General features: G+C 37.1%; 1 protein-coding gene and 1 non-coding gene across 5 annotated transcripts; both read right to left on the bottom strand.

The window, feature by feature from the left end:
- Positions 1–75: 75 nt before the first annotated feature.
- IFI44L (interferon induced protein 44 like) lies at positions 76–21,980 on the bottom strand. 4 transcript variants are annotated; one of them, XM_030324378.1, is made up of 10 exons: positions 21,853–21,980; positions 19,017–19,506; positions 18,440–18,488; positions 17,285–17,480; positions 13,702–13,854; positions 10,777–10,948; positions 6,139–6,239; positions 5,646–5,817; positions 5,163–5,298; positions 76–163 (listed from the first exon to the last, which is right to left on the bottom strand). In XM_030324378.1, the coding sequence occupies exons 2-9, from the start codon at positions 19,492–19,494 to the stop codon at positions 5,165–5,167; spliced, it is 1,455 nt and encodes a 484-aa protein (XP_030180238.1). In that variant the 5' UTR covers positions 19,495–19,506; positions 21,853–21,980; the 3' UTR covers positions 76–163; positions 5,163–5,164. The 4 variants fall into 4 exon arrangements, with proteins under 4 accessions (XP_030180238.1, XP_032450219.1, XP_030180240.1 ...); XM_030324379.1 differs by lacking the exon at positions 76–163 and adding an exon at positions 4,959–4,969; XM_030324380.1 differs by lacking the exons at positions 76–163; positions 5,163–5,298 and adding an exon at positions 4,765–4,896 and having other exon boundaries at positions 21,853–21,979.
- Positions 12,502–12,608, bottom strand: LOC115522507. Its single transcript, XR_003971413.1, has one exon. It is a non-coding gene; the product is annotated as a U6 spliceosomal RNA (small nuclear RNA).
- Positions 21,981–22,999: the final 1,019 nt, after the last annotated feature.

Here is a 22,999-nt window from a genome sequence, read left to right as displayed (position 1 = left end):
AACCAGCAAGTATAAGGTCACCACCATCTGAACACCTTCCGCAGTCAGGTCCCACTGCTCCCCAACAGGCTCAAAACAGCAGGAGGTTCTCTCTTTGTCATTTTGCAGACTGCCTCAAGAACTCAGACTGAAGCAGGACTGTCTCACATTGCCTGGCAAACAGCTGTCAGTTCATTAAGGAAGCCAGGAATGTTAGAGTAATTGACAAGTTGCCTGTATCATCAATGGAATGGAAATAGAAAGGCCTAGCTCCTTAATAATAAAGAAACAAAATGTGGAGATGGTAGCAGAGACCATTTGGTAGTCTGTACTTGCCTCATATTCTTTTAAGAGATCCTGTAGAATTGGCAGTTTCAAACCTTCCCCACACCCCCCCTACGCATACAAATAATTCAATAATTTAGGTAGCCCTTGATCATAAAGTATGTCATTTGAATGAACCAGCACCTTCAAGAAATGGTTACTTCCAGCTCTCCCTTCCTTGAGCTTTTGGAAGACACCAGCCCCCCACATGAGCTCAGAGGTGTGATAGGTCCCACGCAGAGACCTGTGTTGGTATGACCACACACTTCCTGTGGGTCCCCCAGTTCTGTTCCTCTTTCAGATTTCTACCAAAGTTATGCCAAATTTCTCTTCCCCTTTACTTCCCAGCAGGGGGGCTATTTTGCAGTTTCTATGGAAATGGGAAAAGTAAACTTCCCTCTATTTTTTTCCTCTATTACCTTTTTAATTCATAGAATTCCATAAATTCTATGTTCAGGTTCTTTCATGGTCTGGACTCTCAGGGGTCTACTATGGAAGTTAAAGAAAATCTAAACATTGTTTCAGGGTTTTTTTTCTTCACTCTTTGGTTTAAACAATCTTCTCAGGAGGACAATGTGAGTGATTCTGTAAATAGGGGAAGAACTATATACAAAGAAGTACAGAAAAAATATAAAAGTTGCTATTTTAAGGGGTTGTCTAACCACACACAGTGTCCATTTGATATATTCCAAGTCTTATGATGCAGATAAGTTACTTTTTTCCCCTTGAAACCCCCTCTGTCTATATCTAATAACCAGAACAGAAACACTAACTGATTATCTGCCAGACAGGAGAGTCTCATACACTTGGAATACCACACATGTATTTGTCTTAGTATGCTTATTTAAATTGTAGTAGTCCATTCAAATTTGAATTGCTTCCACAACTCAACACCAAAATGGAAGACAAACAAGTTCAAAGGCTTAAATATGTTCCTTGCATCTTCTAATTTTTTTAATGTTTATTTATTTGTTTATTTTTTTGAGACAGAGACAGAGTGAGTAGGAGAGGAGCAGAGAGAGAGAGAGAAGGAAAAACAGAATCTGAAGCAGACTCCAGGCTCTGAGCCGTCAGCACAGAGCCCAACGGGGGGGCTCAAGCCCACATACCATGAGATCATGACCTGAGAAGAAGTTGGATGCTTAACCAACTAAGCCATCCAGGCACCCTTGCATTTTTTAAATTACTGTCAGATAGACGTTATCATGAAATGTGCAAAAGAAATCTATTGTTTTAAAAACTTTAAAAATTAAAAATTATGACTGTGTGGCTCAGTCTATTAAACATCCCAACTCTTGATTTTGGCTCAGATCATTATCTCACGGTCATGAGTTCAAGCCCCATGTCAGTCTCCATGCCAAGCATGGAGCCTGCTTAAGATTCTCTCTCTCCCCCTCTCCCTCTGCCCCTCCCCTGCTTTCACATGCATGTGCACATGCCCACACACACATTCTCTAAATAAGTAAATAAATAAATAAATAAATACCATATTCACAACATTGTTTAACATAGCTTGTTATTCTTCTTCCCCATCTCTATTCCCATTCCTACAATCTCTACCTGCAGTTTCACCTCCACTATCATTCCTGTCCTGGAGTCTGGAACAGCTCAAATCCATTATGTGAGCTGTGTTGGGAAAGGAGTGAGGGGGCATGCAGTTGGATATTAGCCATAATTCTAATTCTATTGTCTGGCTGACCCCAGTGGTCTGCGTTTTCTCCAACATCAGAAAAAAAATTGTGATTAGCATGCAAGTTTCCATCTTGCTTAAATTGGTGGCAAAAATTAGATCTTAAATCTACTGTCCTCCATTAATTGGCTCAGAGATTCATCACCTTGGGATGGGATTTGGGAACTTCCAAATTCCCACAGCTTTTAGGAATACCATGAAGGCTTCAACCAGCTTTGCTATCAAGTAGTGACTTTAGTATTAAAATGAGTTCTGTCACTTCAAGATGATTACTCTTCAGCTGGTCTCTGAAGCATCTGGGGCTTACTTGAGTCTCTCAATTTCGCCATATTAGATATGGACGGCCTTTAAAAATTTTTTTAATGTTTATTTATTTTTTAGAGAAAGAGAGACAGAGCATGAGCAGGGAAGGGGCAGAGAGATAGGAACACAGAATCTGAAGCAGGTGCCAGGCTCTGAGGTGTCATCACAGAGCCCCACACGGGGCTTGAACTCACGAACGGTGAGATCATGACCTAAGCTGAAGTCAGATGCTTAGTCGACTGAGCCACCCAGGAGCCCCTGGGCCTGCCTTTTTTTATGAAGAAGCAACATGATAATCTTTAAAATTAGCTTTCTAAAAGAGACACAGGCTTACACATCACCTACCATAACGACTCTTGGTATTTTATTAAGGTAGATGCTGGGTGAATTTGTATAATGCTACAAACTTCTGTCAGAAACAGCCACTTTTACTTTATTTTCCAGTTTTATTATGATATAATTGTATAAATGTAGTCTTACATATAGATAACAAACAGTGTTGCTAGAGAGGTGGCATGGGGCGATGCATTAACTGGGTGATGGGGGTTAAGGAGGGCACTTGTGATGAGCACTGGGTAATGTATGGAAGTGATGCATCACTAAACTCTACTCCTGAAATTAATAGTACACTATATGTTAACTAACTGGAATTCAATAAAAGCTTGAAACTACAAAAAAAGTAACCAAAATTAAAATTGAAAAAATAAAAAATATAAAGAAATAAGACTCAGGAAAGTTGATTGTTTCAGACTTCATGTGTTAGTCAAGAATCAGTGGATTTTAATACTAAATAAATAAATTAAAATCCCCAGGGGAAAAAAAGATATAATTAATATATAACATTGTGTAAGTTTAAGGTGTTCAGTGTAATGATTTGATACATGTATATATTGCAACTGGTTACCACAATAAGGTTAGTTAAAACATCCATTGCCTCAAATAATTACCTTTTTTGCACATGTGGTGAGAACATTTAAGATGTACTCTCCTAGCAACTTTCCAGTATAAAATACTGCACTGTTAAGTCTCTGTTTATCTCTCTTGGTCTCTCCATTACTCTTCTTCCTTTCAGGGTCCCCATCTCCTTCATGAGGTATCCCACACTACCCTTCAAACAAAGTAAGGAAGTTCCATCTTGAATATACTTCTGCATGTAGCAAAACCTTCCTCTGACCAGATTTTTGCTGACTCCACATGAAGATTGATGAGTTATGGCCCTATAGTCAGTAAAGGACAATGGTAGGTCTTCAACCACCTTCAGTCTTCTACCCAATTACAGCTGTGGCTTGTTTGTCTCGTGGACTACATGGAAACGAACACATACTACTCTTTGGACCCGTTGCTCCCTACGTCCATGTCGTAACCATCCCGGCTGGAACTCTTTGTTCCCAACATCGACTTCTGGCTATACTCCTCAATATCTGTCACCATCCTACTCCTCTGTCTCTTTTAAAGATACCATCCATCTCTTGCTCTGAATCATGCTACCATTCATTTGAGCACCACTTCACCTGTAGCTTTGCTTCAGGAAATAGTTGTTTTTCCACAACTATCCCTAAGGAATTCTTGCCATGATAATACCCAGGACTTCCCAAAGAAGACAGTAATTCTGACTAAAAGTATATTCGACTACTTTAATATAGGTAACTATTGAATCAAAGCATATTCATCTGAAAAATACTAAGAAATTTGGAGAAGAGAGTTAGGGTTTTATGGAAGAAAAAAACCTAAAACCTGTCTTCAGAAATTCTTTTTTTATTTATTGCTAGTCCTAACTTCACAGCTACCCAGAGGAATTTAGAATCATTTGGGAATACCTGTATAAGACAACCTTCTTGAGGTGCCTGGGTGGCTCAGTCCATTAGTGCTGGACTTTAGCTCAGGTCATGATCTCATGGTTGGTGGGTTTGAGCCCTGAGTCGGGCTCTGTGCTGACAGCTCAGAGCATGGAGCCTGTTTGGGATTCTGTGTCTCCCTCACTCTCTACCCCTCCCCCACTCATGCTCTTTCTCTTTCTGTCTCTCAAAAATAAATAAACATAAAAAATTTTTTTAAAGACAACCTTCTTATTGCCTTGCACTTGTAAGTAGCCTCATTTGATCACTCTACTTGGGAGACATGGCTAGGATGGTTTGGAATTCATTAATGAAAATCAGGCATGAGTTCATTAAAGGAACAAGCTTTGTTTTTGTTTGTTTGTTTGTTTTTCACAGAAATAGTACGTAAGTCCTTAAGAAATATTTGCTTTTTTGGGGCGCCTGGGTGGCGCAGTCGGTTAAGCGTCCGACTTCAGCCAGGTCACGATCTCGCGGTCCGTGAGTTCGAGCCCCGCGTCGGGCTCTGGGCTGATGGCTCAGAGCCTGGAGCCTGGTTCCGATTCTGTGTCTCCCTCTCTCTCTGCGCCTCCCCCGTTCATGCTCTGTCTCTCTCTGTCTCAAAAGTAAATAAAACGTTAAAATAAAAAAAAATTAAAAAAAAAGAAATATTTGCTTTTTTAATTCCCTTAAATTCATATCTTCATCCAGACATAAATGAAACATTCTCCCTCCTTTATGTCCATTTCTTGTCTCTGGCATTTCATTTTCTTCCAGGCTTCCTCCCTGTAAGGAGGAAAAATTTAAGTACATGTTATCACTCTGGGGAAGTTGGGAGGGAAGCATAATGGCAAACATGCTTACTCCCTGTCAGGCACTGTGCTAAACTCTGTCATACAAACGTGCGTAAAATCCAAACCCTGCTTCTTGAAGAACTCACAATCTATTTAGGGAACTAGACATCCATGTAATCATGTTTAAACTATTATTCAATGTATTAGTACTCACATAGAGCTTTAAATACAGAGCTATAGACAAATACATAAGGATACAGTTAATTTTGCTGGGGAGGTTTAAAAGGTGTCACAGAAATTAAAATCATAAATAGTGCAGGAATCCAGAGGGTGGTCTGCAGTGGGGCATATCTTGGCCCACCAGTGCTCAGGATTGGCCTTTCAGCTTGAGGTCCTAGAAGAAACTGTCAGTTAGATGCTGTCAGGGACCGAAGGTGAAACATGAGTGAAAGCAGAAGTCATAAAGAGGCTGTCAGCAGAGACTGACTCTAACCAGGGCATGCCAATCCAGGTTTGGGCCAAGTATCAGAATCAAAGCAACTGATGTCACATGTAGAGCTGAAAACTCCTACAATTTTACCTGAAAACAAAAGGAAAAGAATAGAAACAAAGCACATATCCTAACATGGTTGTCAGGTCTAGAGCAAGCAAGTGGGCACCAGCTGTCCAATAAGGTAGAACTCAGGGATTTTCAAAAAATACCAGTGCTTTATGACAAGAGTGGAAAGGGGGCCAGATTACCTGTTTCAAGAGGCAAATCCTCTAAAATGTCATCCACTATCCGTAACATCTGCCTCAGGACAAACAGGATCAGAGTGTCCTTTAAAGGGTCCAGTTCCAACTCTGATGCATAATTTTCAACCATAAAGATATTATAAATAGGAATATCTAGCATTTTGCTGACTTTTATTATCTGTGGAAAAATTAATAAGCATAACTCATATCTGAAAAAGGACTAAATTCAAATATAATTCAAGAAAGAAACTGAAAAAGCAATAGCTTGATAAATTATCTTCTGAATATAATTATAATGCAGATAATTATTATTTTAAAGTAGGACATAAACTTGAATTAATCAGGCAATTGATCCACTTCTTCATTTGCCTGTTCACATTTGTAGTGTGAACACACACACACACACACACTCACACACCCATACACCCCCCCCCCCCCCCACACACACACACAATATAACACTATTACAATAATGCCTGGTTAGAAATGTATTCTTTACCTGGCTTTGGGACGTCATAGAATTATTCATGTTTAAAAAGTTGTCTTGAAGAATTTCACTGCACTTATCAATTTTAGTAAGCAAGACCACAAGTGCTGTACCTATATCAAAGAGATAAATCAGTGATTTTGTATCATAAACAGTAATGTGTCAACAAGGCAATTCAGTATGTGTGAAAGCAACTCTCTGTGGGGTGAAGATTTAGAGAATGAAATGTCCCCAGTAAATGTCAATATGGAACCTGAAGTTCTTCTAATAGGAGAAATGATCTTTTCTTCCAACGTGAGATATAATTTCTAAATGCAACTGAATTCACACTATGTTGCAATCATCTACCATTCCAAATAGTGTGTTTTAAAGTGATAAGGTGGGGTGGGGGGCAGGGTGGTTGCTGGATATTGAAGAGCAAAAAAGACCCCAGAAAGTGAAGATTGTGTGAGAGTATTTGTAAAAACAAAGCACACTGATTTCACAGTTCTACTAAGGACTTCTTGCCCTCTCCCAATCGGCAGCTAACCGAATCAAAAGCCTTTTTACTAACACCTGCTTCCCCAGGAAAAAAATATTATAAAAGTAAGATTTCCAAATGCCATTGAAGAATGTCCCTGAGGTTCTTTACAAGAGCTTTTAGTATTTTCCCCTTACATGAATCATATATATGGGTCATATATATGATATAGATATTCCCTCTCTACCCACTGTGTTGAGAGTTTTTTTTTTTTTTAATTTTTTTTTCAACGTTTATTTATTTTTGGGACAGAGAGAGACAGAGCATGAACGGGGGAGGGGCAGAGAGAGAGGGAGACACAGAATCGGAACCAGGCTCCAGGCTCTGAGCCATCAGCCCAGAGCCCGACGCGGGGCTCGAACTCACGGACCGCGAGATCGTGACCTGGCTGAAGTCGGACGCTTAACCGACTGCGCCACCCAGGCGCCCCGAGAGTTTTTATCATAAGTGGATGTTGAGCTTGTCAAATGATTTTTCTGCATCTATTGATATGATTTTATCCATCATTTTGTTAATGTAGTGTATCACATTGATTGATATGTGAATGTTGAATCATCCTTACATCTCTGGAATTAATCCCACTTGTTTATTGTATATGATTCTTTTAATCTATCATTGAATTCAGTTTCCTAATATTTTGTTGAAGATTTTTATGTTTCTGCTTATTAGGAATATTAGCCTGTAATATTCTCTTCTTGTGGTGTTCTTGCCTGGTTTTGATATCAGGGTAATGCTGATCTTCTAAAATGAGTTTGAAAGAGTTCCCTCCTCTTCTACTTTTTGTAATAGTTTGAGAAGGATTGCTATTAATTCTTACTTGAATGTTCAGTAGAATCCACCAGTGATGCCATCTGTTTCTAGACTTTTGTCTGTTGGGAGTTTTTTGATTACTGATTCAATATCCTTCCTCATATTTGGTCTGTCAAGATTTGCTATTTCTTCATGATTCATGAAGGATACATGATTCATGAAGGATACAACAGAAGGTTGTATGCTTCTAGGAATTTATCCATTTCTTCTAATTTTGTTTGTGTATAATTGTTCATCGTAGTCTCTTATGATAATTTGTGTTACTGTGGTATCAGTTGTAATATCTCATTTCTGGTTGTGTTTATTTGGGTCTTTTTTTTTTTTCCTGAAATTCAGTGAAAGGACTTCCACTTCTGGACCAAATGGAGCCAATATACTTTTCCCTATTCTTCCTTCTAAATACAACTAGAAACACTAGACATTATTTATAAATCAAACACAAACATTGGAATGTGGAGAGAATAACAAAATAACAGAAATTGGCTAAGGACCACAGGATCCAACAAAAAATATGGTGGTGAGTTCTCTAGGCTTTCTTTTTACTTCAAATAGCCTATATTGGCTGTTGGGGAAGTGCACAACTAAGGAATGCTAATTGGAACCGGTGAAAAGAAAGGGAAAGAAAGGAACAAAAGGGAAAAAGAGGGAAGGGAAGGAAGGGAAGGGAAGAGAAGGGAAGGGGTCCCTCCCCTCTAAAAACCAGAAAAAAGAAAGCTAATTATATCCAAATCAAGAAGATGAAAGAAACCCTAAGGAGCAGAAATCAAAGAACAAACTAAAAACAGAAAAACAATTTAAAACATAAATGAAACAAAAACATGGTTCCTTGAAAAGAACAATAAAATTGACAAACCTTTAGAAATAGTGACAAAGAAAAACAAAAGAAAAGACACAAATCACCAATATCAACAAGGTCACAGAGATATCCCTACAGACCCTACAGATGTAAAATGAATAATAAGGAAATGCTATGAACAATTCTATCCACATAAATTTGACAACTTAGATGGAATGAAATGAACTAAAGTCTACAAACTATCCCAACTCACCTAATATGACATAGATTAATAGCTTGATAACTATTTTAAAATTAAATTTTTGGTTTTTTAAAAACCCCTGAAAAAGAAATCTCCAGACTCAGATGATTTCAATGGAAAACTCTACCAAACATTTAAAGAGAAATTAACACCAATTCTTCACAATCCTTTCAAGAAAATGGAAGAGGAACACTTCCCAACTCATTTTATGAAGCCAGTGTTACCCTGACACCAAAACCTGACAAAGCGTCAGGAAAAAAAAATACGAATCAATATCCTTCATTAATTTTTAATAAAATATTACCAAATAGGATTTGGCAATATATGAAAAAAATATGTTTCATAATACATGGGATTTATTCTAAGGAGACAAGACTGGCTCAAGATTCAAAAATCAATGTATTTTATCATCATATTAAGAAGATAAAGAGGAAATTTTTTTCATGATTATATCAATCTATGGAGAAAAATTATTTGATAAAATTCAACATCCATTCAGGACAAGAAGGAAAAAAAACTCAGAAAACTGGGAATAAAGAACCTCCTCAAATTGACAAAGCACAACTGTAAAAAAAAAAAAAATATATATATATATATATATGGCTAACATCATAATGGTGAAACACTGAATACTTTCCCCATAAGATCAAAACACCACAAGGGTATGTGCTCTCACCACTGTTATTCAACACAGTACTGGAACTTCTAGCCAGAAAAATATGACAAGAAATGGAAATAAAAGGCATACAGATTAAAAACAAAATTATCCCTATTTAAGATGGTATGAAAATCCCAAGGAATAAAAAAAAAAACTTTTGTAGAACTAATAGGTGAGTTCAGCAAGGTCACAAGAAACAAGATTGATATACAAAATTCTATTGTAAATTGATGTACCAGGAATAAGCATCTGGAAGCCAAAATTCAAATATGATATCATTTTTAAAAAATTAAATACGTAGGTATAAATTTAATAAACCACGTGCAGGACTTGAATGTTAAAAACTGTGGAGAACTTGTGAAAGAAATCAAAGATCTCAATAAATGGAGAGACATATTATGTTCATGGATTGGAAGACTCCGCAGAGTAAAGATGTCAATTCTCCCCAAAATTTATACATGTGGTTAATGTTATACATGTGGTTAATGTAATTATACATGTGGTTAATGTAATGTAATTACAAGCAAGATTTTTTGTAGAAATAGACAAGGTAATTCTAAAATTCCCATGGAGGATGAGTTAAAGATGGCAACATAGGAAGACCCTGACCTCATTTCTGCCTATGGACACAACAAATTTACAGCTACGTATGGAATCACTGTCCTCTGAAAAGGACCTAAGAACTAGAAGACTAGCATGTCCACAACAAAAAAACACAAAAGTAGTGCATCCAGAAGGGTACGAGAGGCAGAGACACTGCCCAGGATCCCACTCCAGATGCAGTGACCTCACAATCAGGTGGGATCCAAAAAAATTCAAACTCTTTCTCAAGGGAATGAAGGGACTGTGCCCCACATCAGGCACCCCAATGCTGGGGGCTGACACCAGAAAGACAAAATGTCTGGTCTTGAAAAACAATGGGGATTAAGACCAGGGGAATCACAGAATTATAAACAACACAGATCCCAATCTTAAAGGGCCCCACACAAACCCAGTCGCCCTGACATCCAGTGAGAAAGCAACAGACTGAAAAGCACCCAGACCATAAATGAGGGTGACTCACTTAACTACTTTTAAATCTACAAATGTGATAAAACAACACAGGGCTACACACACACACACACACACACACACATAACAGTGGCAATTTTCTGGTTTTGATCTTCCTGGTCAGGTCAAGTAATATGAGGAGGTGACTTGCCTATCAAGCCACTGGAAAATCACACGTGACAAAAAAATATGTAAATGATCTCTGTCTGCTGTTGCCAGTAACCAATCTAGGACTCAGGAAATTCGGTAAAGGGTCCATAGGACCTCTCTGTATGCTCATTGCAATTTCCTGTGAATCTATAATTATTTCAAAATAAAAGGTGTTTTAATTTTTTTTAATGTTTTAATTTATTTTTGAGAGACAGAGAGAGACAGAGCACGAGTGGGGAAGGGGCAGAGGGAGAGAATTTAAAGCAAGCTCCAGGCTCTGAGCTGTCAGCACAGAGCCTGACTTGGGGCTCAAACATACAAACTGCAAGATCATGACCTGAGCGGAAGTCGAACACTTACCCAACTGAGCCACCCAAGTGCCCCTCAAAATACAAGTTTCTTTTAATAAGGACAATGAGACTCACCACAGTTTAAGACCTCTTTTTGAACTTCTTTGAACTTTGCCACCTCCTTAGAGGTGATAGAACTGATAGAGTTGATATCTAAGACATAGGCCACACAGTGAATCTTGTCCTTCAGTGACGGAGAGGCGATGAACATAGGATGGTCTGGCGTAATTGATTTATGGGGGCTAAACTGTTATAGAAACATAAGGTAACATTTAGAGAGTCTTTGCTGACTTCATTAAAACACATCCATGCTTGAAATGCTAACCTCCAACCCAAAACTTTCCTCCCCCTAGCCACTTTTTCCCCAGGTTAATTAGTAATCCCCCTTCCATACTTCCTCTCCACTATGAGTGTAATGTTATTATATCTTTCGTATAGAAAAACCACTTCATTGTTTTGGCAAAAATTATAAGTATCCATACTTTACATTATCCATAATGGACCTATTTCAGAAAAATGCAAACAATGTTTGTTTAAAAAGTTAACTTCAGAGGCTCCTGGGTCACTCAGCTAGGTGAGTGTTCCACTCTTGATTTCAGCTCAGGTCATAATCTCACGGTCTTTTAGGTGGAGCCCCACAGTTGGGCTCCACACTGACAGGATGGAGCCTGCTTGGGATTCTCTCTCTCTCTCCTTCTCCCTCTGCTCCTTCCCTACTCCTGTGTGCACGAGTGCTCACGCACACACGCTCTCTCTCAAAATAAATAAATAAATATATTTTTTAAAAAGCTAATTTCAAATCCCAGTCTCCAGAAAAAAAAAAAAAATGACCATTGACATTGGTTACACATCATTTAAGACTTTAAACATTTTGCATACTTAAATGGACTAATGAATAGAGGAGAAAAACAGAGGGGGGATGGGAAATGCCGTTTAAAATAAAATGCCATAGGGGGCACCTGGGTGGCTCAGTCCATTAAGCCTCAGACTTCAGCTCAGGTCATGATCTTGCAAGTTTGTGAGTTCGACGCCCACATCAGGCTCTCTGCTGTCAACACCAAACCCGCTTCAGATCCTCTGTCTCCCTGTCTCTGCCACTCCCCTGCTCACACACTCTCTCAGAAATAAAATAAACATTCAAAATAAAATAAAATAAAATAAAATAAAATAAAATAAAATGCTATAGGAGTGCTTGTTCAGCTCAGTCAGAAGAGCATGAAATTAGGGGTGCCTGTGTGGCTTAGTCAGTTCAGCATCTGACTTCAGCTCAGGTCATGATCTCACAGCTCATGAGTTCGAGCCCCACATCAGGCTCTGTGCTGACAGCTCAGAGCTGGAGTCTGCTTCAGATTCTGTGTCTTCGTCTCTCTCTCTCTCTGCCCCTCCCCAGCTCGAGCTCTGTCTCTCTCTCTCTCAAAACTAAATAAACATTAAAAAAAAAACAAAAAAAAGAGCGCACAACTTGATCTCAGGGTCATGAGTTCGAGCCCCATGTTGGGTGTAGAGATTACTAAAAAAAATAAATTAAAAAAAATAAAATAACATAATTTCTTTAATTTTACAGAAGAAAAAGAAACTAAAGAGAAACAGAAGAAAAATCCCAAATTCCAAGTTAACATCTTCATACCAAGAATGATAATCTTTCTAGAATTAAGAAAATAGATTTAAAACTACAGTACAGGGCTAAGTTCATTATTTTTTTTTCGAATAATATCAAATAACTTTATTTCCCTCTGTGCTTTTCTAGTAATTTTTTTTCAATATATGAAATTTATTGTCAAATTGGTTTCCACACAACAAAAAAATATGGAACGCTTCACGAATCTGCGTGCCATCCTTGAGTAGGGGCCATGCTAATCTTCTCTGTATCGTTCCAATTTTAGTATATGTGCTGCCGAAGCGAGCACAGGTTCATTATTTTTTAACTATATGTTTCAATGCTGAACTGAGTAGACTGCCTCTCTGTTGTGAAAAACGAAGGTGTTAGTAGGCTCACAAGTTCTCCAATCTCTCTGCTCTGTTCCACCTCCTTATATCTTATGTCTCCATAAATTGTGAGGATGAGAATTATGTTCCTAGTTAACTATGTGTTTCAATTAGCATAGCATCTGTAACAAAATAGGTTTTTAATAATTTTTTTTTAATATATGAGTCCATAGTTAAGGTTTCCAATCAAGCACAACTGAGCAGCAACAGAAGTCATGTTTAGAAATTGAAGCTGATTGTATCACACCCAATGCCTAAAAGAAAGGTGATAATAATGGTTGACTTCTTGAGCATTTAAAGTACATTCTCTCATTTATCTTTGCAGGCACTCTACAAAATGGGCTTTATTATTACCTACATTTCACACATAAAAAAGTAAGACTTGCAGAGACATATATGTAACTTCATTATGAGTACACATCTAATTAGTGGCAAAGCCAACCTTTGGATGTAAGTATTTAGGTAGCATTTAAGTGGTGAAACGTAAGTACTTATAGTATAACAATATCACACTTAAACAAAAAGTGGTTAAATGTTCCAATATTTTGTCTAAGTGATCAAAAAAGTGCATGAGGTTAAACTATTACTTTTCTACTTATTTTACATTATTGTAAAGAGTGATACAGGAACAATCTTTTCCTGAACGTTTTCTGAAATTTGTATAAGTAAAATACTGCTTTTGACTGTATTTCTTTCTTTTTTTTTTTGAGATTACCTTATTTTTTTAAGTAATCTTTGTGCCCAATGTGGGGCTCAAAATCATGACCCTGAGTTCAAGAGTCTTAAGTTCTACCAACTGAACCAATCAGGCACCCCAGCCTATATTTTTTAATCCCATAGAAAATAAGTTCTTCTACTTTACTTATATGAATATTTATTCATTTAAAAGTAGAGTAGTGTTGGTTGATGTTGAAAATACCTTATAACAGTTGAAATTGCCTTATAGGGTAAAAATTTAACAAAGAGCATTGATGGAAATGATTTGAAAGGTTTTCGAGATTGGAGAATTCTTACCTCATACCTGTCTGGCACACAGCCTTTTAAGATGTGGGGTATATCATCCACACACAATCCTACTCCCTCTTCCTCATGTAGCCCCATGGAGTCACACAACATGAATGGCAGATATTTGCCACGTTTCCCATCTTTAACGGAATAAATCCTATACTATAAAACAAAGTATATCAAATGTAAAAATTCGTTCTTCAACAAGCATTCAAGACATGACAATAGGAAGAACACAGGGTGGTTAATATCTAACACTGTGGTCCTCAAACATTTTAGTCTCAGGATCACCTGATACTCTTAAAAATTACTGAGAATCTCAAAGAGATATTTATTTATGTAGATCATATCTACTGACATTTAACATACTAGAAACTGAAACTGAAATAATTTTAAATATTTCTTAAATCATTTTAAAATACAATTATGAATTTATTGCATGTTAACCCAAATAACATTTTTACAAAAAAATTACTTTCCAAAAAAATATTAAAAACAGCAGGATCAATTTACTTTTTACAATGCTCTTTAGTATCTGGATTAATAGAAGAGAGCAGGATTCTCACACCTGCCTCTGAATTCAGTCTTTTGTGATAGATCATTTTGGTTGAAGTATATGAAGAAAACCTAGTCTCACGTGTATATATGTAGTAAGAAAAGGAGAGAGTATTTAATTTAACAGCTTTCAGAAAATCGTGGATATTCCTCATTAATAATGCATCAAAGCTCAACAAGTGATCATTTCTCAAAGGTTAGCTGTAATGTGGAATCTGTGATATTTTCATACTCAGTTACATTAAATTCATTGATCTATCCTACACTTTGAATACACTTTGTATCCATGCATGGCTTAGTAACCCAATGCATTTGTTTATTTGAAAATATTGGTTCACTGGCTTACCTAGATCTTCCAAATATTGGCACATTTCCCTGGACAATACTAAAACATCATACTTTTTACTAGCACCGCTAATCTTACCAGATAAGTCTTTAAGTTTTAGGAAGTTATGAAGCTCAAAATGGTGGATACAAGCTGCTCAAAGTTCTAATTTTCTTTAAAACTCAAATGTTACCATTGGCAACAAACATCGTTGGTTGGTTGTTTTTCTTGAAGTGATATGCTCAGTTGGTGCATTTTCCATGAATTTCTACTGAATAGCTACGTATGAATAAGCAAGCCTGCCAATTGTCTTCTCAATTAAAAATGATGTTACCTGAGAAAAGTTCAGCTCACAACTCAATTGCACCAGTGTCTTTGCTCAGCAACCACCACATTTTGGCATGCCTTAGAAACCCTTTATATGTACTTCCCATTTCATCACACAAAATATTAAAATAATGTGTTCTCAAAAGCTGAGTTTAAATAAAATCCATGTTACTTATTCATCAGTTACATTCTTAAGTGAAAGCATTTTGTTTGTTTTTCCTGCAAGCTGAGTGGTAGAAAGGAATACAATGATTACTAACAGTGTTTGGTGCCATTACTTGATTTGTGCAAAGGTGCCAGGCAACAAATAAAACTACATTTGTATGATAAGTTCAAATGTCCATACCCTACAAAAAGCAAAACCATCTTAGTATTATTATGAAAATAATGTTAAACTCACAGACCCCATAAAATTCTCTCAGGGACACTCAGGGGTCTACAAACCTCACCTTGGGAAGCTCTGCTTTAACAAATCATCTTTCCTTAATAAACACACTCAATCTGATACCAAGAGTATTTCTCGGAACTCTGAAAAATCTTTATTGGTCAAATATACTTCCAAATAGGCACAACTATGGAAGATTTAGGCAGAATCACAAAGAAAAATACTAACTCCGAGATACCAAACAACTTGAATCACAATTCTCCCATTCCCAACCAGGAAGCAGAGAACCCCTCTATGACCTATAGTAATCTGCAATGAAGTCAAAAGCTCCCATTGGTCCATAAGTCCAATGCCTAGGAGCAATACCACTGGATATTTTGATCTAAGTAAACGGGTGCCTCCACCGGAAAAGAATTACACAAAGCAGTAGAGTCACGTACTTAAAGTGCATTGTGTAATTTTAGTATCAGTAGGCACATTCATAGTTTTCATTAATCTGTTTCCTTCACAAATTGAGTTCTTCAAAGAGAAGGATCCCTGAGCAATAAACTCCTGCTTCCTTGGGACGCCCGTGTGTCTCAGTCAGTTAAGCATCTGATTCTTAATTTGGGCTCAGGTCATGATCTCAAGGTTGGTGAGACTGAGCTCTGCCTCAGGCTCTGCACTGCCAGCACAGAGCCTGCTTGAGATCTTTCTCTTTCTCTTTCTCTCTCTCTCTCTCTCTCTCCTTTCCTCTCTTCTCTCTCTCTCTCAAAATAAGAAATAAATCATTTAAAAAATACATTCTGTTTCCTTGACAAATATTCTGTCCTGTATTCCTTCAGTTTATATAGTAGTATTTGCATTTCATTTGGACTTCAGGATCTACATCTTCTCTTAAAGTAATGTGAAAAGGAAGGAGATGAATCCTGTCCTGGTGAGTACCTCTACTACAGCACCTATCACAGTGAATAGTACTTATTTGTTTATTATCTACATTGAAATCCCTGAGTAATAAGACCAATTATTTGTATTTAGGTCTTTACTGCCAACACAGTATTTAACAGAAACATTCCATCAATGCTTAATGTATTGAACTGCTGTTGCCGTATCTTGCTTTGGCTTTTGAGGCTAGACTAATACATCAAGATAAAGCCAGCCAAGTAGGTAGAATCTAGCCAACCTCAAGAAATAAAATGTGTTTCTTGAAAATCATAGAAAATGCTTTCAGTTATTAAATGTGACACAAAACTAAAATGAGCCACGTCTGTCCGATGCAAAATTTTGTACTGATGGTGCACAGCACATTTCCAATCAGAAGATAACTATATTAGGTTGTAGCAATCCCGGAAAAATACAGTTTGATTATGAAATGTCCTATTCATTCCCCTTAATTTTTTTGTTTGATTGTATAACATTGAGAAGCACAGAATGGGAGAAAGTTTTTCCACAATAATTTGTAGGTCTTTGGAGTAACAGTTTTAAAAATGGTATTAGTACTCCTATTTGTTTACAAATAGGATTGTGTTCACAGGAGCACTGATAGATTTACCCTTTGAAGGTTGACTCACCAAAGTGAATTGTTGCCTTGCTTTTCATGATCATTTCTTATAAAATGGTTTTGTAAAATGGAAAAGTGTTTCATTATTTTATTACAAAAAAAAGAGAAAAGAATTTCAATCCAGGTAAAACCATATGGGACATAAGTAAAAACACATTTCTAATATAACAGACAAAGACTTACACAAAGTTTTTTTTAAATTTTAGGGTTGTATTCTACAAGTTTAAGCATTCTAAATATAAGTGCTTCTCGCGTGCATAAAAATGAAAAGCCTCTCAGTAAAACACAACTCAACGGAGGCAATTCAGATTCAACTTTTACTCCTGTTTTACATTTGATTTAGCATTTAATTGCTTGTAGGTGAGAAGGTTAACATTCCTAGAGAATGGCAAAGAAATGAACAAATCTAATAATTGTAATCAATAAAACAAAACCCTCAGGAAATCCTTGAGTAACTTACCTGTTCAGTAATGCTGGTGTCATCAGACCCCACTATGGCTTGCCGAGTCAGACGGCCTTGGAAAACAGACTTCACTGAATTGATAAAACTAGACTTTCCAGATCCAACTGGACCCAGCAAGAGAATACAAATTTCTGAAATCAAGTCTACTTTGGGCTTGAAGTCTCTGAGCTCTGCTAGAAGCCGATTCCTCTGCCTGTGAAATAACATGCGGAACTTAAAACAGCCACACCCCCAGAGGAACAACAGCACAATTCTCCTGGACCTTCTTTCCTTCCTTTTACAAGTATGTTGTAATTACTTATGTATTATTTGGGTATTAATGCCCATCTCTCATCTGATGTGAAATGGTCTATGGTTACACATTTTGTGCTTGAAGAAAATGCATTTATCTATATCTTAATAAAGCTAAACATTAACCAGCAACCAAATCACTGTTAAACTATTAGCCTTGACAACACAAGTCAGAGAAATATCAGCAACACTGAAGATGTGTGTTATTTCAGTAATAATATTATATTAAGGAGAAATAAATATATATACAATACAGATATTTATAAATTGGGGAAAGGAGGTTTGCTTTTATTTTTTTTTTAATTTTTTTAATGTTTATTTATTTTTGAGACAGAGAGAGACAGAGCATGAATGGGGGAGGGTCAGAGAGAGGGAGACACAGAATCTGAAACAGGCTCCAGGCTCTGAGCTGTCAGCACAGAGCCCGACGCGGGGCTTGAACTCATGAACTGTGAGATCATGACCTGAGCCGAAGTCGGACACTTAACCAACTGAGCCACCCAGGTGCCCCGGAGGTTTGCTTTTAAAACTTACTGAAATTCCCCCAAAACTTTATTCCCAAGGAAAGGCTTCAAAGGAATTATCTGAAATAGTCATCCAGAAATTTCTGTCTGGAAAACTTTGGATCTAGCCAGCTCAAGTGAAAAAGAAAGTCAAATTGCTGTCAGGTAGATTTTTAAAGGTTCACAGTTGGTAGTCATTCTATTTTTGCTGTTGCTGTAAGTTGCCTCAAACATACTATTAAATAATATATAATTCATTTTATCACCCAAGTTATATTTTTTTTATTTTATTATTTAATTTCCAATGTCATTTATAGAAGTGTTCTAAATAAAGTAATAGTCCAAAAACCTAACTTACTTTGAGGCTCTTGTTACCTTGCGCATATAGGTTGTATCATCCTTAATTCCTGTAGGAAATAAACATAGCATAATAAGGTTTTTAACCTGTCTTGCTAAATATGCCAAGTCAACCTTTTCAGTGGGGCAGCGAGTCTGCTTATATAAACCAGGGCCGAGCTGTCCAGTTAGGAGTTAGTGTTGGTAACCTAGTGAAGAGAGGAAGGAAAATTACCCCCCCTTCTAGGGAGGATAATTAACTCACTCTGCAAACTCTCACATAAGTATACCCAGAGGTCCTAGAGCTGACCCAAAAGGGGTCATATATCAAAACAAACCCCCGCTATCACTCACTTTCCATCTCCATCTCTCCACTTCCACTCCTCAACTGACTCTGTTCAAAGCTGTCTACACCTTCTGGGTAATACATCATAACCTTTATGCTTCCCAGGTTACATTTTGAAGTTTATGAAACAGTAATTTGATGGCATGAAACCTGACTGTTCCTCTCATTTATCCTTGTTCTTGTAGCTCAGTGATGACCAACAAATACAAAGAAAGACTAGAACCAGAATGTAGGATTATCTCATTCAACATACCTTCAACTCGAAAGACTTCATTTTCCAAATAAGTGAGGTCAGAGGAGATATGTACTCCTAATTCAGAGCTTAACGAAGGATGTATAGAAAGTTTGGTTTTGCTTGAATCTATACAGAACATCTCTTGATCAAAGGAACAAAATGTCAGTTGCCCAGAAGCAATTTTCACTTCTGCCTCTAGAACTGCAATTGCCATTTCTGTAGCTTTATTCCTTTGAAATGAAAAACAGAAGGAGGGGATTGGCTCTCTAAACTCTATACATGGTGCAGGATAATGCCCAGGTATAAAGACCCCAATAATCTTATCATAAAAGTAAAGAATCGTTATAGTAGATCCCTGAAGCTGGCACCTATCAAGCAAACCAAAACTTGTATGTCCATGGACACTAGACTTATGAAGAAGTCTCAAGGAAACATTTCCAAGCAGCTTTTGCAGACTTTTCTCCTCATTCCATGTCAATCTCGTTGTCACTGCCATGATTTTCTGTATCTGATAGAAAAACAATAATAGGTTGAGAGACTAGTTAGTATACCACAGTGGCTTAAAGTACAGATTTCTGCTTCTTCTAGTTCCAGTGCGTTATTTTTTTCTCCGACCCAATTAAAACATGTTGGTTGGATTACAATGTAAAAACACAACAACAACAAAAAAAAAACAAAACACACACACACAAAAAAAACCAGAGATAGAACAATAGTAGGTAGATATGAAAAAAAAAAACCCAGATAATTTAGAAATAAAAAATATCATTAAAATATCATTAAATTTTTTAAGTCAGTAGACAAATGGGCAACTAAATAAAGAATAAAGTAAAATTAAAATTAATAAATTAGAACACGGGTCAGCTAACTTTTTCTTAATGACAGATGTAAATATTTTAGGCTTTGTTAAACATATAATCTCTGCCATAATTAACTCAACATTGCAAAAACATAGATGATATATAAACAAATGGACATGATTATGTTCCAATAAGGTTTTTTTTTTACAAAAACAAGTGGGTGGTACACAGGTCATGGTTTGCCAGCCCATGAATTAGAAGATAGGAAAGGGGAATTTATACATAAAACAGTTCACAGAGCAAGAAATTGAAATATGAGAGGAGTTAATAGACATGGAGGTCCCACAGTGGCAGGATAGACCATGAGTCATCATGCCAATTCTTTCCATTCTTTCAAAAACTAGAACACAGGTTAAACTGTAAATATATATATTTGAAAGCATTGAAGAGATAACAAAGGAGTGAAACTATGTCATTGGCTAAGATTTGGAAAAGAAGTGAAGACGGAGAGGGAAGCTTGGCATTTGGGAGCACGTTTCCCTGAGGAGCATCTGTGAACTTTAGAAGAGGTGCCTGAGATGCTGAGAAGTTAGGCAAAACTTTTGTTAGACTCACAGAGCTAGGGGAATATAGTGCAAGAAAGAGGGTGCGTTGGCAATCTTCCTCCCAAGCTGTGGGCAAGGATTCTGAAGTGCTACAGGGAAGAAAAAAGGGTGGCCTAAAAATGTACAGACTTAATTCCATCTCCTGGTAATTTCAGTCTCTGAGTGGGTTCACATACATGAAGATTGCCTGTGCCTCTAGTTGTAAGGCAGGAGCAAAAACAAATCTTGTCTGGATGAAGCGAACATTTTTCTAGCTTCAAACTATCCCCACAATGTTTTTAGATTTAGTGACTCACATTCATCAGAAACACAAAGCAGGAAATGAAACAACATGATAGAAAACCAAGAGAAAAAGCAAAATACAGAAATAAACCCATACTCTATTAATTTGTTTTGTTTTTCTAGATTCCACACATAAGGGAAATCAGATGGCACTTTTCTTTCTGACTTATTTCACGTACCATAATACCCTCTAGATCTATCCATGCTGTTGCAAATGGCTTATCTCATCTCTTTTTACGGCTGAGTAATATTCCACGGTGCGTGTGTGTGTGTGTGTGTGTGTGTGTACCTCACATCTAATGGAAAAACTGTCTCTAATGGAAAAGTAGTCAAAGTATATGAAGACATTCACAGATGAGGTAACTCAAATCAACTATAAACACATGAAAAAAATGTTCAACTGTTCTAGAAAGAGAGCTGTAAATTAAACAATAATGAGATAGCAGTTTACATCCAACAAGGGGCCAGCAATACCAAGTTGACCCAAATATGGAGATTCAGTAATATTCACATTGTTTTGATGGACACCTATCATTTTGAGGAGCAAGCATATTCATGGCAACTTTGTTTAGGATAAATTAGAAGCCTGGATATACAAATTTTGGCATATTCACACAATGAAATACTAAAGAGCACTGAAGTGACCGAACTAGGCCTATTTGTATCAACCTTAATAAAGCTCAAAAGATTAAGCAAGTTGAGAACAATACACTTAGTATGATAGCATTCATATAAACTGTTAACACAAAGCAATACTAGAGATCACGTTCAGATACAGAGGTATATGTGGCAAAAGCACAAAAACAAGCACAACAATAATTATACCGCAGTCTGGATAATATTTCCCTCTGGCAAGGAAGGGAAGAGAAAGGAGTATAGCAGAGATTCACAGATAGCTTCAACATTATCTGTAATGCTTTTGTTTTTTCAGGAGGAAAAAACTACTCTAATTAGATAAATCATCTTAAGAATCTGATAGAACTTACTCTCTAGCATTCCCTGTATTTAAAATTTTCATTAAAAAACACAACAAATGAAAGAGAAAAGTATGATCATTAGCCATTAGCAGCCATTTCACTCTGAAATTCATTTTCAAAGAAAGGAAAACAGGCAATTGTCTTTACACACAGCTAGGAAGCCTCAGATGGCAAAAAAAAAATCACTTACCTGGTTTTAAGAGTTGGATGAAGCTTAAATGTAGTCTTAGCTGGATCCAGCAGCCACAGTTTGGAGACAGAAGGTTCTGTCGAGATCTGTGGCATCTGTGTTTGAAAGAAAGGAAAGTGAAACTCAGCAGCAATCAGTGGCCAGCATGAGAACGTCATTATGTTTCTTTTTCCTTGTTAGAGAGGAAGAGACAGAGAAAAGGAAAAAGAAACTAAGATTTCTGCCAAACCCATGAGAAAGATCTTTGGTCCCCTCTGTAGCCCACATGTAGGCACTCAGGAAATGATAATTAATAAAAACTGCAATAAAACCAATAGCCAACATTTCTGCACATTTTACTATGTGCTTGGCACTGTGCAACTGCTCGCATTTCCTAGTGTCTTCTCCAAACACGGTAAACACTCTTAGTATCTTTATTTCTCAAAGTATGCAAATGAAACTTAAGTGTGCAAGTTAATTCAGCTAACAGAGCGGCAGCACTGGCTGGTATTTAAAACCATCTTTCTACACTGGAACACACAGATGAAAATTTGGCTCTTCCCTAATTCATTTGGGAATTGGGAATTGGCAGTGCACAGCTTTTCCCATTTACACATTTAGTCATTCAACAAGGGCTTAGACCCTGGAGAAGGATAATGCTGAGTAAGATAAAAATAGTGCCCTCAAATCGTATGCTGTGCAATCAGGGAGATGGTCAGGTACACAGACAGGTATATTAGTGTTCCAAATGCTGCAAGAGGAGTAAAAACAAGATCCCCTGGGGACCGGAGTGACAGTGGCCTCACCCAGCCTTAGGGCACTAGTAAAAGCTAGCAAAGCAAAGTTCAGACTGAGACATGAAGTTATAGTCAGGAAGAAACTTCCTTCTTTTCCTCCAAGGTTTTTTCCAGCTGGTTTGGGAATTAAACTGAAGGGAGACAGATTGACAGAAGGAAAAAACAAAGTTTTATTATGTGTGTCTGGAGGCCCAATAATAAAATTGAGACTCAAAGAAATGACAAAACAGGCAGTTTTTATACAATTTAGACAAAAAGACAATCAATTTGCGAGAACTCGATGGGCTAAAGAAAACAGATGTTTGGGAACTTTAATTAGTAAGGAATTCTAAGTGGAATTTGGGCCAGGTAGCTATAGATTGGTAAACACA

Source organism: Lynx canadensis, chromosome C1 (assembly GCF_007474595.2).
Source record: "Lynx canadensis isolate LIC74 chromosome C1, mLynCan4.pri.v2, whole genome shotgun sequence".
NCBI classification, from domain to species: domain Eukaryota; kingdom Metazoa; phylum Chordata; class Mammalia; order Carnivora; family Felidae; genus Lynx; species Lynx canadensis.
Note: the sequence above shows the minus strand (reverse complement) of the source record. Positions and strands in the feature narration are given on the sequence as shown.

Coding starts and splice junctions, on each gene's coding strand:
- IFI44L (XM_030324378.1), bottom strand. CDS start 19,494: ATGGCAGTGACAACGAGATTGACATGGAATGAGGAGAAAAGTCTGCAA. Junction 13,855..17,284: donor ACACCAGCATTACTGAACAG/GTAAGTTACTCA, acceptor TTTGTTTTATAG/TATAGGATTTATTCCGTTAA. Junction 6,240..10,776: donor AAAAGAGGTCTTAAACTGTG/GTGAGTCTCATT, acceptor TCTTTGATATAG/GTACAGCACTTGTGGTCTTG.